General features: G+C 45.0%; 1 protein-coding gene across 4 annotated transcripts in view; it reads right to left on the minus strand.

Moving 5' to 3' along the window:
- Positions 1–320: 320 nt before the first annotated feature.
- Positions 321–16209, minus strand: part of LOC139570296 (leucine zipper putative tumor suppressor 2 homolog) — a 42741-nt gene continuing 26852 nt past the window's right edge. For 3 of the 4 annotated variants that reach the window (XM_071392069.1, XM_071392065.1, XM_071392067.1), the window contains 4 exons: positions 6751–7344; positions 5979–6584; positions 5436–5705; positions 321–2811 (listed from right to left, as the gene is read on the minus strand). In XM_071392069.1, coding sequence (XP_071248170.1) covers positions 2071–2811; positions 5436–5705; positions 5979–6584; positions 6751–7311 — 2178 coding nt within the window. In that variant the 5' untranslated portion in view covers positions 7312–7344 and the 3' untranslated portion in view covers positions 321–2070. Of the gene's footprint in view, positions 2812–5435; positions 5706–5978; positions 6585–6750; positions 7345–14365; positions 14572–16209 lie in introns of those variants that run through there. The other variant, XM_071392068.1, reaches the window with a different exon arrangement.

Raw genomic sequence — 16209 nt, forward strand, 5'->3', positions numbered from 1 at the left:
CAGGCCACACAATCTGGATACAGGAGAGTGACATGTTAGCACACTGTATAAACAGGACTTAATAAAGAGCCTCTGACTATTTATTTTACTACTGTGGCTTGATGTTCCTTTTCTGACCTACTCACAGAATAAACCACTTAATACATGCTTTTTGATAATTACATTGTTTATCGCACTGCTTTGATTTATCTTGGCCAGGTCGCAGTTGTAAATGAGAACTTGTCCTCAACTGACCTACCTGGTTAAATAAAGGTGAAATATATATATATATTTTTTCAATAACAGAAATGTCAAATCAGTAAGCCATTTAAAAGCAGCTATGCGTTTTTATCAATGGTTTTTATTAAAAACAGTCGGTTGGTACAATAAATTTACAGCATGAAAATATACATTTAATGTCTTCATACAAATACTGTGGATAAAAAAAATAATGGAATATAGAACCATGGAAGGGGTATTCACTCAAACGTCAATATGCCGACATGGTACTGTAAGGACCCAACAGGACATGTGACATTGCTTTGGTCTATTCACAGTGACTATGTTTATTTTGAAGTAGATCATATCTATATTTCACCATATGTGATTTATCAGTATTAGGGATATCTACAATGAAGGGTTAACAGCGATATGGGGACATGTAGAGTAAGTGTCTTTCTCTTGTGAATGGGTGTGCTTCGTTATACAGAATTTGATGAAAAGTTAACAGTCATAGCTTGGCCAGTCTAATTTAACTTAATAAAAAGACTAAGCATCTCTCACTTAGTGCATGTCCTCTCACCTGTACAAAAAGCATGTTCGCAAAACGGCCAGAGCTGCATACAAATCTTTTCAGAGAAACAACGATCCATAGAGATGAATACATCCATGCTATTGTACTTCTGCGGGAGACAGATCACAAAAACGTCAAGCAGATTATCTTCACAACAATAGAAAGCATATCGGAGTGTGCTTTAATGACATGTCTCCTTTTGAATTTCCACGGTTTCTGTTTTTCTCGCTGAAGACACTGTGCAGATACCGAATGAAATGACATCCTGTGTGTAATAGGGAAATTCGAGATCACTAATGTACAAATTTAGATACTCAAATATGTCATGGAATGAGGAGACTTTTGGTAATTGTGACATTGAAGCGTTTCCCTTCTTTTTTGCCAATTAACCTGTTGTATTTGAGAACATGCCGAAGAAAACAAGTTTTATAAGGCTCTACCTACCAAGAACACCCACAGTGAATAAGGAGGAAGTACACATTTCTAGGGAATAGGAGGAGTTACATGATGTTCAGTGAATACCACAGAAAGACAGGATGTATCCCCTCCACGCTGTACAAGACTCATCTGACTTCACCATCACTCTCCCTGTCAGCGTACTCTCCTATTGTCACATCAGATCACACACTGTTTGTACAATTTCAAGCCAATAAGGGTCAAAATTGGGTTATCTTTTCAGAACGCTGAGGAACTACCTGCAACTCCTCCACCTGCTCCAGTTTCAGAAAGGCCCAATAAATTCAACCCTCCAAAGCTGCTTGCCGCAGTGGTACGTTAGTGTGCTTAATATCAAGGTCTTAGAAATGTTGGTAGTCTATTAGATTTTACACAATAAGCCCAGCTTAATCTTAAAAAGGTAAGGAAACAAACCAAATTAGCAATATCTGCTTAGAATGGCCATGTTTTGACTAGATGTTCACAAGCGGGAGGAGCCTACTGTAGCACACAGAGAGCTTCAACTGCATTTTAAAATATAGACTAGAAACAGCTGCTGTGTGTGTGCGCATTCTTTTGTGGAAGAGTGTGTGTGTGCACGTGTCGACATTAGCCAGAGGGAGTCAACCATAATAAGACATTTGTGAGACGGAGTAGAAGCGCAGGAACATAGGCAGAGTAGACCAACTATAAAAAGACTACTACATACCGTACTGACCCTGATGGAGACCTACTGAAGGATTCTGAAGTGACCTACTAAGCAATTATAGAGACTCTCTTGGCTTCCTGTAGATGCTCCTAGTGGATCACATGCATATGGCGGATAGAGAGAGGGAGACACACAAAGAGAAAAGGTGGTGGTGTCAGATCTCAGTTGCGGTGATCTCGTCAAAGTTGATCTCGTTGCCGCTGCCTTCGTCCTGCTCCTCCAGCTCGTCCCGGGTCTCCAGTTCTAGACTGAGCTCCCGCAGCATTCCCTCCAGCTCCCGGTTCTTCCGGTACATCCCCACGTAGTTCTGCTGCAGCTGCTTCTGGTACTGGATCACCTTGTCCTTTTCCTCCTGCCAGACCCTGTGCTCCTCCTCAAAGCTGCACGCCTGCTCCTCCCCCCGCTGGCGTTCTGTGGCTAACTCCGCCCTCAGACTCTCCATCTGCACCCGGAGGCTTTGGAGGGCCTCGCTCTCATAGGCCCGCTTGGCCTCGTCGCTCAACAAATGTGGCTCCTCCCCCTCCGGGAAGGCCTGGCACTGCCTGCCTCCACTACCATTGTGGGCGGGGGCCTGGAGGCTTGTCTGATCGGCCGCGGCGGCGTCAGCGCGGAGGCGGGCCGTCTCCTCCTCCAGGCGGCCCACCTTCTGGCGGAGGAGCTGGGTCTCACTCTTGCGGCGCTGCAGCTCGTTCTGGCACACCTCCAGCTCCAGGGTGCGCAGGCGGCCGGCGGAGGTGACCTCCTGTAGCAGGTCCTGGCTTGTAGCGAGCTCGCCACGGGAGTCCCGAAGCTGGCCACGCAGAGAGACAATCTCCCCCACGCGCTGAGCCAGCTCTCCCTGGACATCCTTCAGCTGCTGCTTCAGCAAGGAGATCTCCCCAGACTTCTGGCACACCTGAAGGAAACACAACTAGTGTCATATACACAGTGTACACAACATTAGGAACACCTTCCTAATATTGAGTTGCACCCCCTTTTGCCCTCAGAACAGACTCAATTTTTTATTTACCCTTTATTTAACTAGGCAAGTCAGTTAAGAACAAATTCTTATTTACAATAACAGCCTACCAAAAGGCCTCCTGCGGGGACGGGGGCCTGGGATTAAAATAAATAAATAAATAAAAATATACATACATACATACATACATACATACATACATACATACATACATACATACATACATACCACACACACAATATAAATATAGGACAAAACACATCACAATAAGAGAGACAACACTACATAAGAGAGACATAAGACAACATAGCAAGGCAGAAACACATGAAAACACAACATGGTAGCAGCACAAAACATGGTAAACATGATTGGGCACAGACAACATCACAAAGGGCAAGAAGGTAGAGACAACAATGCATCACACAAAGGAGCCACAACTGTCAGTAAGATTGTCCATGATTGAGTCTTTGAATGAAGAGATTGAGATAAAACTGTCCAGTTTGAGTGTTTGTTGCAGCTCGTTCCAGCCGCTAGCTGCAGCGAACTGAAAAGACGAGCGACTCAGGGATGTGTGTGCTTTGGGGACCTTTAACAGAATGTGACTGGCAGAACGGGTGTTGTATGTGGAGGATGAGGGCTGCAGTAGATATCTCAGATAGGGGGGAGTGAGGCCTAAGAGGGTTTTATAAATAAGCATCAACCAGTGGGTCTTGCGACGGGTATACAGAGATGTTTGTCAGGGCATAGACAACAAGGTGTCGAAAACGTTCCACAGGGATGCTGGCCCATGCTGACTCCAATGCTGTTGTCAATTTGTCTGGATGTCCTTTGGGTGACGGACCATTCTTGATACGCAGCGTGAAAAAAACAGCAGCGTTGCAGTTCTTGACACACTCAAACCTGTGCGCCTGGCACCTACTACCATACCCCGTTCAAAGGCACTTAAACCTTTTGTTTTGCCCATTCCCCCTCTGAACAGCACATGTGCACAATCCAAGTCTCAACTGTCTCAAGGCTTAAAAATCCTGGGGGGGGGGGCCTGATTGGTGTCACACTTTTGCCCCAGCTAACACACCCGTCTCCAATAATCAACTAATCATGATCTTCAGTTTAGAATGCAATTAGTTTAAATCAGCTGTGTTTGCTAGGGATGGAGTAAAAGTGTGACACCACCCCGGCCCCCGAGGACTGGAGTTGCCCACCCCTGGTCTGAGTCATGGAAAGAGCACGTGTTCCTAATGTTTTCTACAATTAGTGTATAGTAGTGATGGGCATTCCGAGTCTTTTTGGTAAGCTGGATCATTTGGCTCCGTTCAGCTAAAAGACCTGTCCATTTGGCTCCCAAACGGCTCTTCGTTCATTAGTGCTTAGAAATGTAACATGACATGACAAAACCAGCAAATATCTTATGTTAAACCTATAAAAGTTGCCTGCCATTATGTCAGATCGTGACATCCGAGTTCAAATACATTTTTACCTGACCAAATTATTAGACGGCCCGCAAAAAAAATGAAGAAATTTGAACGCTTTGAAAAATGCATGTGGACCAGAATGAGTCTCTCTCCTCACTTTCTATTGTTCCTGCAGTGAGGAATTACAGAATGTTTTTATAACTTATCTGCAGATAATCGTGAGCTTAAAAAGCAGTTGTAACAGTATGCAAATCAGGGAGACAGTGTCTAGTTCGAGAAACAGACGCCTCACAAGTCCTCAACTGGCAGCTTCATTAAATAGTATCAGCAAAACACCAGTCTCAACGTCAACAGTGAAGAGGTGACTCCGGGATGCTGACCTAGGCAGAGTTGTAAAGAAAAAGCCATATCTCAGACTGGCCAATAAAAATAAAAGATTGAGGGGGGGGCAAAAGAACACAGACACTGGACAGAAGAACTCTGCCTAGAAGGCCAGCATCCTGGAGTCGCCTCTTCACTGTTGACGTTGAGACTGGTGTTTTGCAGGTAGTATTTAATGAACCTAACAGTTGAGGACTTGTTAGGCGTCTGTTTCTCAAACTAGACACTAATGTACTTGTCCTCTTGGTTAGTTGTAAACCGGGGCCTCCCACTCTTTCTATTCTGGTTAGAGCCAGTTTGCGCTGATAATGTACACCTATGTAGATATATTTTTGTTTTACAAATCTGCCGTTTCCAGCTACAATAGTCATTTACAACATTAACAATGTCTACACTGTATTTCTGATCAATTTGAATGGACAAAAAATGTGCTTTTCTTTCAAAAACAAGGACATTTCTAAGTGACCCCAAACTTTTGAGCACTAGTGTATATATAAAAGAGAGTCTTTGTTATAATGTGATTGATGACGTTGCGACACCGAGCCAGACTCTTGCCCGCCAGCATCTTACAGAGCAGACCGTTTGTACTAGACTACAACAATTACTCAAAAAGGGGTTACAGTGGTATTTATGGATTGTGTAAAATCCACTGTCTCTACCACATCCGCTTTGTCTACTAGATATACAAAAGTGCCAAGGCCTAGGAGGTAGGGACTAGGAGTGAATTTGGAATGGGGCCGCCACAGACAGTATTAAGGCCCACCTCACCTCCCACTTAGTCTCCTCCAGCCGGGGCCCTAGGTCGATCTTCTCATGCTCGTAGGAGGTGCAGCGCTCCTCCAGCTGCTCCCTCTCCTGCAGCAGCTGGCTGAAGTCCTCCTGGAGCTTCTTCTTCTCCTGCTGCAGCTGGAAGACCTGCAGCTGGAGCACCTGCTGGGCACGCTGGGCCTTCTGGGAGTGTGTCTGCATCCGTGTAGCGCAGGTCTGACGCAGCTCCTCCAGCTCCAGCTCACAGCGCTTCTGCTTCTCCTCATACACCTGGGGGGAGAGAGGAGACAGGGGGAGAGGGAGACCGGGTAGGTGAGGGGAGGCATTGTGTGAGGGTTGCATCGTGTGTGTGTGTATAGTGATTGTAATGGTTTGAGTGTCCCAGTATGTCATGACATTTGTCGTTTCATGTGTGTTGGTACATGGTCTGTGTGCCAGGTGCGTGCATGTGTACGTGCGCTTGCATGCCTTCATGTGTTTTAGAATAAGTGAAGGAAGGTGATTGTGTCTAATGCTCTCTGGTCCATTTACGCCACCATGTACCTGACAAATGGCCATCTCGTTCTCGTCCAGATTGTCTCGGAGCTGCTGCAGCTCCACGTCTCTCTCCCTCAGCTTATCCTCCAGGTCCCTCACCACCCCCTCGTACCCCCCCTCCACGGGGGCTGGCGACCGCCCGCTCGACCCGCTGTCCGACAGAGGCTGGACGCGCCCGCTCAGCGACCCCGACCCTGTGCTCTTACTGGACGAGGAGCGCCCGCTATCCGAGTTGGAGTGCCCGTGCACATTGCCGGGCGCCGTCTTCATGGGCTCTAGGTGGCCACTGACAAGCGGGGTGTCTGCGGGCGGCAGATTGTAGGGGATGCTGCCATAGGGTGGCAGGCTCGACAGGGAGTTCCGGCCCGAGTCAGACATGGAGCAGGTCTGGCTGCCCCCGCCCACGTGGCGCCCGCTGCTGTAGGAGGTGCGTTTCTCCGAGCAGGGCGACAAAGTGTCTGTCTGGCTACCAGGTGACAACAGGTTGAGATTGTTCTGGCTGTCTGATAGGCTGGACCGGTCGTGGCGAGGGGAGAGGTACTGCATGGAGTTGCGGCTCTTGGGGATGACGGGTTTGAAGGCGGTGGGCCGGATCACTGTTTTCTCCATGTTCTGAGGGGTGAGATAATTGTTGGGTAAGAGGTTGTAAATAATGTATATTCAGTGAATGTTTCATTTGTTTTTTCTAATTGTGTTCCTGTGAGAGTAGATTGATCTACTGTAAATTTCGAGGAAACTGAATGACTGTACCATATAGCCTGGACAGGGTCATACTCACCTTCTCCAGCTTCCCCGATACGAGGACCAGTTTGGGCGGGGCTCCTCCTACGTTCCCATTGAGGCTCCCCAGCTGCCCCTCCTTGGCCTCCTCGGTGTCAATCCCGGTCCTTGGGCTTCCGTTAGCCATATGGTTGTCATTCCAGTCCCCCACATAGTGCTGGTTCAGATACGAGTAATTCCCATTGGTCCCGCTGTCCTTACTGGAGCCAATCCCCATCAAGGGCTTCCTGTTGCCAGGCGGAGTGAGGCTACTGAGCAGCGGATCCTGGGATGTGTCAGAGGAGCCCAGGCAAGAAGTGGCACCCAATGTGGTTCTGTGGAGCTTGGAAGTGCCCGGCTCGGGACCAATATCAACAGGCCGGTATTGACGCTCCAGGTAGGCCGGGCCGGAGCGGTGGGCGATGAGGCTGCTGACGGAGCCCATGGCCTCCTGGGAGTTGGAGGTGGAGGGGAGGTTAGTGGGCGTGTGGGAGGCAGAGGGGTGGCGGCGGGGGGATCCGTTGAGGCCGGGGGTGTGGTGACGCTCAGCCGGCACGGGTAGAGCCTGAATCAGGGCCATGGTGGCTGCTGCTCAGTGGGACAGCCACACGGTCTGGGGGGACAGAGGTAGAAACAGAGGGACACAGTCAGTCAGATGAATGGGAACTATCAACGTAGCAAAGCAACAACAAAGCGTTACAGTATAAATATTAGGAATGTACAGCTTGTTTGGACTATGGAACCATCCAGGGTCGTGTTCAGGAGGGCTCAGTTCTGAACGTTGCAGATAGAAATGTCTTAGAGATGACCTGAAGAATGTGCACAGACATGCTTCTATGTCATGTAACATATTCTACATTACAGAGAAAGCGTGTCTGAACTTTGTGACCCTGGTAAAACCATAAAGACTGCACGGATACAAACAAAATATGTTCTCCTCCTACAGTTAAATATCCTGTAGCCACACAGACAGAGACAACTCATTTACAGAGCCCTTTCAAGCAGCACAAACATGGGCTTCAGGCCTATGGCTTTCGATGCCTGAGACAGCAAAGGCACAGTCTCATCTCATGGCAAATAGCCCCTGACATGGTACTCATGATGGGAAGCAAGGCGACTGTCTGTCTCCCTACATCCCTTCAACCTCCTTTCAAAACAATGTTAGGGGGAGTGAACGACAAATCCTAGGGTATTCAATTAGTAATGACATCGTACACACGCATGCGCACACCATGGCAACAATCTCCTCCCAACCGGTGATCTCATCCAAAACAGCAACACTACACAGATCGACTGTGACATCATCAGTCCCAAGGCACACCGTCTGGTGGTGATGGGAGAACAATGGTAGACAGGAAATGGCGCATGATGGTGAGGTCACGCTTCGTGTTTTGCAGGAACCCAGCTGTGTCAGGGTTCTCCCCAAAGAACGTAAGAGGGGCGCTGCGCCACCTTGTGGACTGGCTGCGCCGCGTTTCAATCATTTAAGGCTCTAGATTGCAGGAAATGGCACCACCTTGTTAAAAAAAAATCCGGTACGCATTTTAAATAAATCATCACTGCTGTAGGAGTCATCCAGAGCATAACGAGGTCCCAGGGACAGATGTGTCCTGTTGGAGACAGTTCAGTGTCAGAGCTCTGTGAAGTCAGGATCTAAATCCAGATACTGCACTAGCCCTAAACTATGTCAAGTCATTTTCCACACACACACACACACACCAGTGTGTTAAGACCAGGACAGTGATTAAAAATGGGACCGTGGCATGTCTATCAACCAGCCAGCTCCTCATTAATTACAGCCAGCTTGGCACCAGACAGGCACTGCCACCCTGCCAAGACAAACAGCCTACCACTAAGGTTTATCTGTGATTATGACATTCTAATTAGCACAGAGTGGAGGGGTAATAAGTGATCCCTATTTATTTTATCCGATCATAACTGGGGCAGTTGTATGACAAACAGAAATACTACATACAGTAAAGAATGCAGTATACTGTAGTCTCACAGCAAAAGGGTCTGAATATTTTTGTAAATAATGTATTTCTGTTTTCGCTTTGTCATTATGGGATATTGTGTGTAGATTGATGAGGAAAAACATTTATTTAATCAATTTTAGAATAAGGTTGTAACGTAACAAAATGTGGAAAAAGTAAAGTACTTTTTTTTCTGAATACTTAACCGTGTTTGGTCTCTTCAACAGTGGTTAATGCGTCTGACCAAGGACCCGGGCATGTCCTTCATCGACAATTTTGACTCCTGGGATTGGCCTGGCTACTTTGTGGAAGACAGAATTCACCTGGTTGAAAATGGCTCCTGGATGTTGTCATCAAACATTGGGAAGGTTCTTGGTCAACTAAATTGATGTGAGGACAATATTAGCATTACATGTAAGTCTGTTTTTACCATCCCCTCCTCTTTGGTCTCTGTGAGAGTTCCACATGTTGTATCTGAAAGTGGTAACATGCCAAATGGTGCTAACCGGAGAAATGTAATTGCTATTCCTACTTTGTTTTATTTTCCTAATAGGCATAATCCAATCTTTGAGTCTCCTGATATCTCAAAGTAATCTGACTTGTATTGAAACTCCGTATGATTTTAAATGCAGAAAAGGTTTGACATTTTTACATCTAAATATTCGTAGTTTATTACCTAAAATGGATCATGTCAAGGTCTGGTTCTCTCCCTGATATTGTTATTGTATCTGAGACCTGGTTAACTGATAAAACCCTGAACTCTTGAGGTTTCTATGGATGGTTACAATGTGTTTAGGACTGATAGGAAAGGCAAAGGTGGTGGTGTGCTATTTACACAAGGAATATTATTTCTGTGTCTCTGTTAAAGGCTACCTCCAGCCCTAAACAATTTGAATTGTTGGCTTTAAGTCTTCAGTTGGGTTCACACTCAAAAATAAGTCATAGGAATCTATCGTCCACTCTCCGCCAAGAAGTGTGTACTAAACGAACTCACTGATTTAATTGCAATTGTTATTACACCAGAGGTGTTGATTGCCTGAGATTTTAATCTTGCATGGGGAACGCAGGATGCTGACTGTTACATTTTTTTTTTTACTAATTTAAATTTGACCCAGCTGATTACAAAGCCCCCTGTCCAAACTTTAAAGGACCCCACGAAATCGACTGATTGACCTCATATTTACAAATACTCCAGAGAAATATGCTGGGAGTGGGCTATTTGCTTTAGATATTAGTGACCACTGTCCCATTGTATGTGTCAGGGATATACAGATGCCTCGATCCAAACCCTGTTTTATCAACAAGAGGAATTTTTTACATTTCAACGAACAGGCCTTTTTTTGTGACCTTTACTTCGGTGACTTTGATTGTATTGCATCTATACCTGACCCAGAGTTGGCTTTGAACCACTTCACAAATGTTTTCAATGGTATTATAGATAAACATGCTCCCTTTTTAAAAAAAACTGAGAATTAAAAATCGGTCTTGCCCTTGGTTCTGTCCAGAGCTATCTGAAGTCATACACAACAGAGATGCTGCCTGGGCCAAAGCTAGATTCACACTCGGGCCCAGACGGGCAGTCTTTTAGGCGATTGAGAAATCTGTGTGTAAAACTAGTGTAAAAAAGCAAAATCATATTATTATGTTAATACACTATCTGAATGTACAGGGAACCCAGCTAAATTCTGGAAAGCTGTTAAATCACTGAAGGGTTATGTCTCCTCGTCTCTCCCCCAAGAAATGAATTTAGATTCTGGCCCTATTACTGACAAATTGATATCATTAATGCATTTAATGACCATTTTATCTCCGCAGGCTTTATATTTGAATGCATTTCAAAGCCAGCTCTTGAAAAGAGTAGTTTGGATGTAGATGGTGAAAATCTATTGAATGATACTGAAAATGTTGGTCAGGAGTTTTCTTTTCAGAAATTCACTGATAACAAAGTCCTGGATGCTTTGTTAACATTAGCCCAAAAAAATAAAAAAACAACAGGGGCTGATCATTTGGAGCCTGGTCTGCTTATGTGTGCAGCACCCCTTATTGCTGGCTCAGTAGCCCACGTTTTTTATTTAACATTGTTATCAGGAAGTATTCCAAAAGCATGGAAATCTGCATATCTTGAAAATAGATTTTTCATCTCAATGTGACTCCCTGTTTAAATAAAATACATCTATAACTGCATTGTCAAAATCACACACATTCCCTCTCTCACACAAATTTGTGTTTGCAGTAGTGCACTAAACCTTCAACACACTATTTGTTAGGATATATGTTTGCAGGTTGAGTACTATGCCCTTTTCCATGCTCATTACACAGGTGCACCTTGTGCTGGAGACAATAGGCCACTCTAAAATGTTACTTTTTCTCCAACAACCCAATGCCACAGATTTCTCAAGTTAAGGGAGCATGCAATTAACTACCCCATCCCCATATTGTTATTTATTTTTGCTCTCTTGCACCCCAGTATCTCTACTTGCACATCATCATCTACACATCTATCACTCCAGTGTTATTGCTAAAATTGTAATTATTTCACCACTATGGCCTATTTATTGCCTTACCTCCCTAATCTTACTACATTTGCACACAGTGTATATAGATTTTTCTATTGTGTTATTGACTGTACGTTTGTTTATCCCATGTGTAACTCTGTGTTGTTGTTTTTGTTGCAATATATAAAAAAGAAATTGACAGGAATGTCCACCAGAGCTGTTGCCAGAGAACTTTGTTCATTTCTCTACCATGAGCCACCTCCTACGTTGTGTTAGAGAATTTGGCAGTACAACCGCGGACCACGTGTATGGCGTCGTGTGGGTGAGCGGTTTGCTGATGTCACCATTGTGAACAGAGTGCCCCATGGTGGTGGTCGGGTTATAGCATGTGCAGTGCATAAGCTACGGACAACGACCACAATTGCATTTTATCGATGGCAATTTGAATGCATAGAGATACTGTGACGAGATCCTAAGGCAGATTATCACGCCATTCATCCGCCGCCATCACGTCATGTTTCAGCATGATAATGTCACAAGGATCTGTACACAATTCCTGGAAGCTGAAAATGTCCCAGTTCTGCCATGGACTGCATACTCACCAGACATGTCACCCATTGAGCCTGTTTGGGTCGCTCTGGATCGATGTGTACGACAGCGTGTTCCTGTTCCCACCGATATCCAGCAATTTTGCACAGCCATTGAAGATGAGTGGGATATTCCACAGGCCACAATCAACAGCCTGATCAACTCTATGAGAAGGAGGTGGGTAGCACTGCATGAGGCAAATGGTCACACCAGATATTGACTGGTTTTCAGATCCACTCCCCTACCTTTTTTAAAGGTATCTGTGTGACCAACAGACGCATATCTGTATTCCCAGTCATGTGAAATCCATAGATTAGGGCCTAATACATTTATTTCAATTGACTGATTTCTTTATATGAACTGTAACTAGGTAAAATCTTTGACATTGTTGCCTGTTGCATTTATATTTTTGTTCAGTATAATTTCATTCAACATTCTGGCATGCAAGGAAAATTACCATGCTTTTCAGTGCTTTGTTTCAGACTGTATTCCAAGAACTGGTATCAAATTTCTGATTTATTAGGCAAGGAAGTAACCCTACTCCTCGGCCAGAGGTCGTGTGGTGCTCTGAACACTCCGAGAGCTAAGCGCTCTGAATTTACGAACGGACAATCTGACAGCGCTCTGAATTTACGAATGGCCCAGAGAGCACTCTGACATTCTCATTCAACTCAGCTGACCGCAGCGTCGAAGACGTTCTCTGAGGAAATTGTTTTTGTCTCTCTGGGAAAGGCCTATTATGTATTTAGACAGGTAGACAGACGCTCCCGCAGAAATAGCAATTTGCAGCCACATCGGCTATAACCACTTGTTTCCCTGAGAGAAACAAGTGGTCAGAGGAGGTAGTGGCCCGTGGGTTCAGTTCAGTATCACTGGTAGGTGGAAGAGCTCCAGTCTACCGTGATTTAATAACCACTGCATGGCAACGCTCACAGTCACATGACATGGCTATAGGGGTGCTCCGTCACGGGCAATAAAGTAATGGCAGCTTACCCCTCAGGTATTTTTAAACAGCATACCAAGTAATTAAATGAACATGCCATTGGCAGATTTGGTAAAAAAGTGAAAACGAACTTTACCTTCTCCAGATGCAGCGGGTTCTAGACTGCTGGACTGATAGGTGCAGGCCACACCCCAGGACAGCAGCATTTAGCTTATTCGCTACTTTCTTAAGTCGTCTCTTTGACGAAAAACTGCCATGAAATAAACATGCATGGTCTACACTAAGCACAGGGATCAAGCACAGAGAAGACCAAACATGAACGCATCTCATTTATTGGTGTAACACACAGACACGCATGGACACAAACATATACACTAGGCCCAGCAGACCCTGCTTGGCTTGTACGCAACATCACGCCAACATGCTTTGATACAAACCAAGAGGTTGCAGTAAATCCCTCAGAGTCAGTTGTACACATACACACGCCAACACAGCCAGAGGGATCTGGGCCCAAAAATACACCGTGCATACAAGGGGATGTGTCAGGACCGTGAATAAGAACAGCTCTGTTTTACAGGCTGGTTTCGAGGCCGACTGGAAGAGGCACCACGAGCAGCACTTCTGATTTGGGATATATGAGTGAGAGTGAGAGAGCGTGAGTGAGAAAGTGTGAGTGAACAATGGGAAAATCACAGAAAGTGAGAAAGATAGAGAGCGTGTGCATGAGCAGTTGGGAACAAACGGTCTGGAAATCCCATTCTCCACTCTACATCTCCCTCCCAATCTAATCCACTCTCTCTATCTATCTCCCTCCCCCTTTCCATCTTGATTCAGAGAGTGTCCAACACTGAAAGTAGACCACAGAGGAAAAGTGTGACATTGCTATTTTGGTCCAACAGACAACCTACCTATCCAAGAAAATAGACCTGTTTTTCTCAGCCCCGGTCTGTATGCTAAATCCCACATTGTGAGGCCATCGTCGTGATACGAACTGTCATAGTGCTTCTATGGATAATGAGGTGAGTCTTACACGTATACTTAATGCCATTCTCTCCCTCTGAGGGCTAACAAATTGAGGCAGCACGGATAATAATGAGACCAGTGAGGGAAAAAAAGAGGCCTCTTCTCACATGCATGCGCACATACAACACACACACACACATTCCTGTCACCACCTTTGTTTCAGTGAGCAGAAAGAGCTCTCCCACGCTAATAGCCATCTATAATAGTATAGATACAATGTTGCCTTACGGTAAACTTGCTACTATCCCATTTCAGATGACTCTGGTCATCAGAATGATCACTTACTTCACATTTTAGTCATTTAGCAGACTCTCTCATTCCAACTGACTTAAAATACATTCAACTTATGTAGGTGAGACTAAACAAAAATAGAAGAAAGAGATTTTTTTTTTTTTTTTTAAACATTCACCTCTAGGAGAAGTTAATTACACCACCAGGCGTCAAGGCTAACAGCTAACCCTCATGGCTCACTTTGTCAACAAATGTTCTATGTCTACAGTTTTGGGAACCCCATCTCGCCCGTTTCTATTTTACATCAAACTACCTTTTTCCCAGTGCTCTATTCACAAAGCCCCCAACGTTCCCCGTCACAGAGTTACTACACACACGTACCCCAAGATGACCCTTGCATAACTGCTTCTGCACTGGGCCTCCTCTCGTTCACTTCAAAGTCTTTCAGCTCCCAGATAACTTGCATCCACTTTCAATGTGTTCCAATCCTCCCGCTGCTCTGTGTCGGTCTCTTCTCCTGAGGGAAACTTCTCTCTGAGTCCAAACGCGGCTTATTGCTCAGGCCAAATGCCACCAATGTGGATGGACGCTCCGGTCCCTCCTCTTCCTTTTTTCCTCTACCCCTCCCTCTCCCTCTCTCACACACTCCCCCACACCACCTCATCTCTCAACTCTCTCGCTCGCCCTCTCTCCACTTCTCTCTCCTGTGTGGCTTTGACCAAACAGGCTCCACTAGGCATAGTGTGCCTTGCTGCCTTTCTCAAGTAATAAAAAGGAGGAAAAGAGAGAGCGAGAGACCAGTCAAAGGGGAATTCTCCCCTCCTCCAGTCTGTCTAAATAGGGATGGAAATAAAGAAAGAAACTGGGCCAGCATGCTGATATTGGATCATTTTCCAACTTTTATGGCTCCTGTGATGTTGCTGCAGACATGCTTTCCTAACTAATCAGATAACTGGCTGTACAGATGTGCCATCTTAATTTGATCACTCTGTTCTTGCTGACTTAATGTATTCATGTTTTAAAAATACTTTTAAAGTCTGTAATTTCCACTTAAAAATGTCTGACTTGATAAATGTATCAACCCCTATAAAAATGTCCATTAATTATAATCCGCATAATAATTCACATGTCCTGTTGCTGCAGGATTATTTTCCTGCTGTGAGAAACTGGTCAAATTAAAGGTCAACTGCTCTTGAAAACCAACTTCTCCTTTTGAAAACAGCCTGTATCTCATCGATATGAGTCAGAAACATTTATTCTACTGTCAAAAAAAGTGTAAATAGAATAATGTTGGTCATAAAGTCAGTCTCATCCAAAACAGAGTCATGACTAACTTCAGGGTTTGGTTTGGATTCCAATTATGTCAACAATTCATGCCCCCTTTTGCCTATTAACACATGGTCGCATCGTGTTTTCATGGAAAAGACTGGGTGAGTTCGCTTTGCATGGCCGGGAGCCCCGAGCGGGCGTAGACCTCTCCTTAGGAGGACCAATGGAATGTTTGAAAATGAGCAAACCCCGCATACCTGGCCATGCAAACCAAATTCCCCAGACAACACGGTGTATCTTTGGCAGTAGCTTGATATGCAATGCACATATTGATCAGGAAATAACTAAGTCTAGTGAAAATGGGCTTCTGTAAAGTTGATCAAGAATCAGATGGCCAGGATATGGATTAAATGCAACGCTAGCTACAAGTTATGCGGGCTACCAACCGTCAAACTGTGCCTGGTGTGGTTGCTGACAGTGAGTTGGTTACACTAGCTAGCTACATTATTTGATAATGCTAGCAGATCGCATGATGCTGTGTCTCATGAAACACATTCCAGACACTGATTCTCGCTACCTTTGGCATAACTGTGATTTGACCGAGAAATATCAGCTAGCTAACATTAGATGCCGCTAGCTATCCCCCAAGCTATGCCAACTAGCTGCTGGCAGCTTGGCTAAACTAAAGGTCAGCGCTGGCTTTACTTTATATTCGCCTCTTCCTCTCTACTCTAGCCCACACATAGAACTGTATTAGCCCTTGTTTGTTGTGGTTGAATGGCAAAGACAAAAAAAACACCCATATGAAACCACGCCCGGAAGACAACTCGTTTGCCTTCAGTCATGGCCGCTAGCATTTCTTATTGAGCATTGATGAAAAATGAGACCAAATCAGGAAGTGCTGCTCTTCTTTAAGATAGTACGCCCATGAATGCATGTGTAAAAGACATAAGGTC

This window comes from Salvelinus alpinus, chromosome 3 (assembly GCF_045679555.1).
Source record: "Salvelinus alpinus chromosome 3, SLU_Salpinus.1, whole genome shotgun sequence".
Classification (NCBI taxonomy): domain Eukaryota; kingdom Metazoa; phylum Chordata; class Actinopteri; order Salmoniformes; family Salmonidae; genus Salvelinus; species Salvelinus alpinus.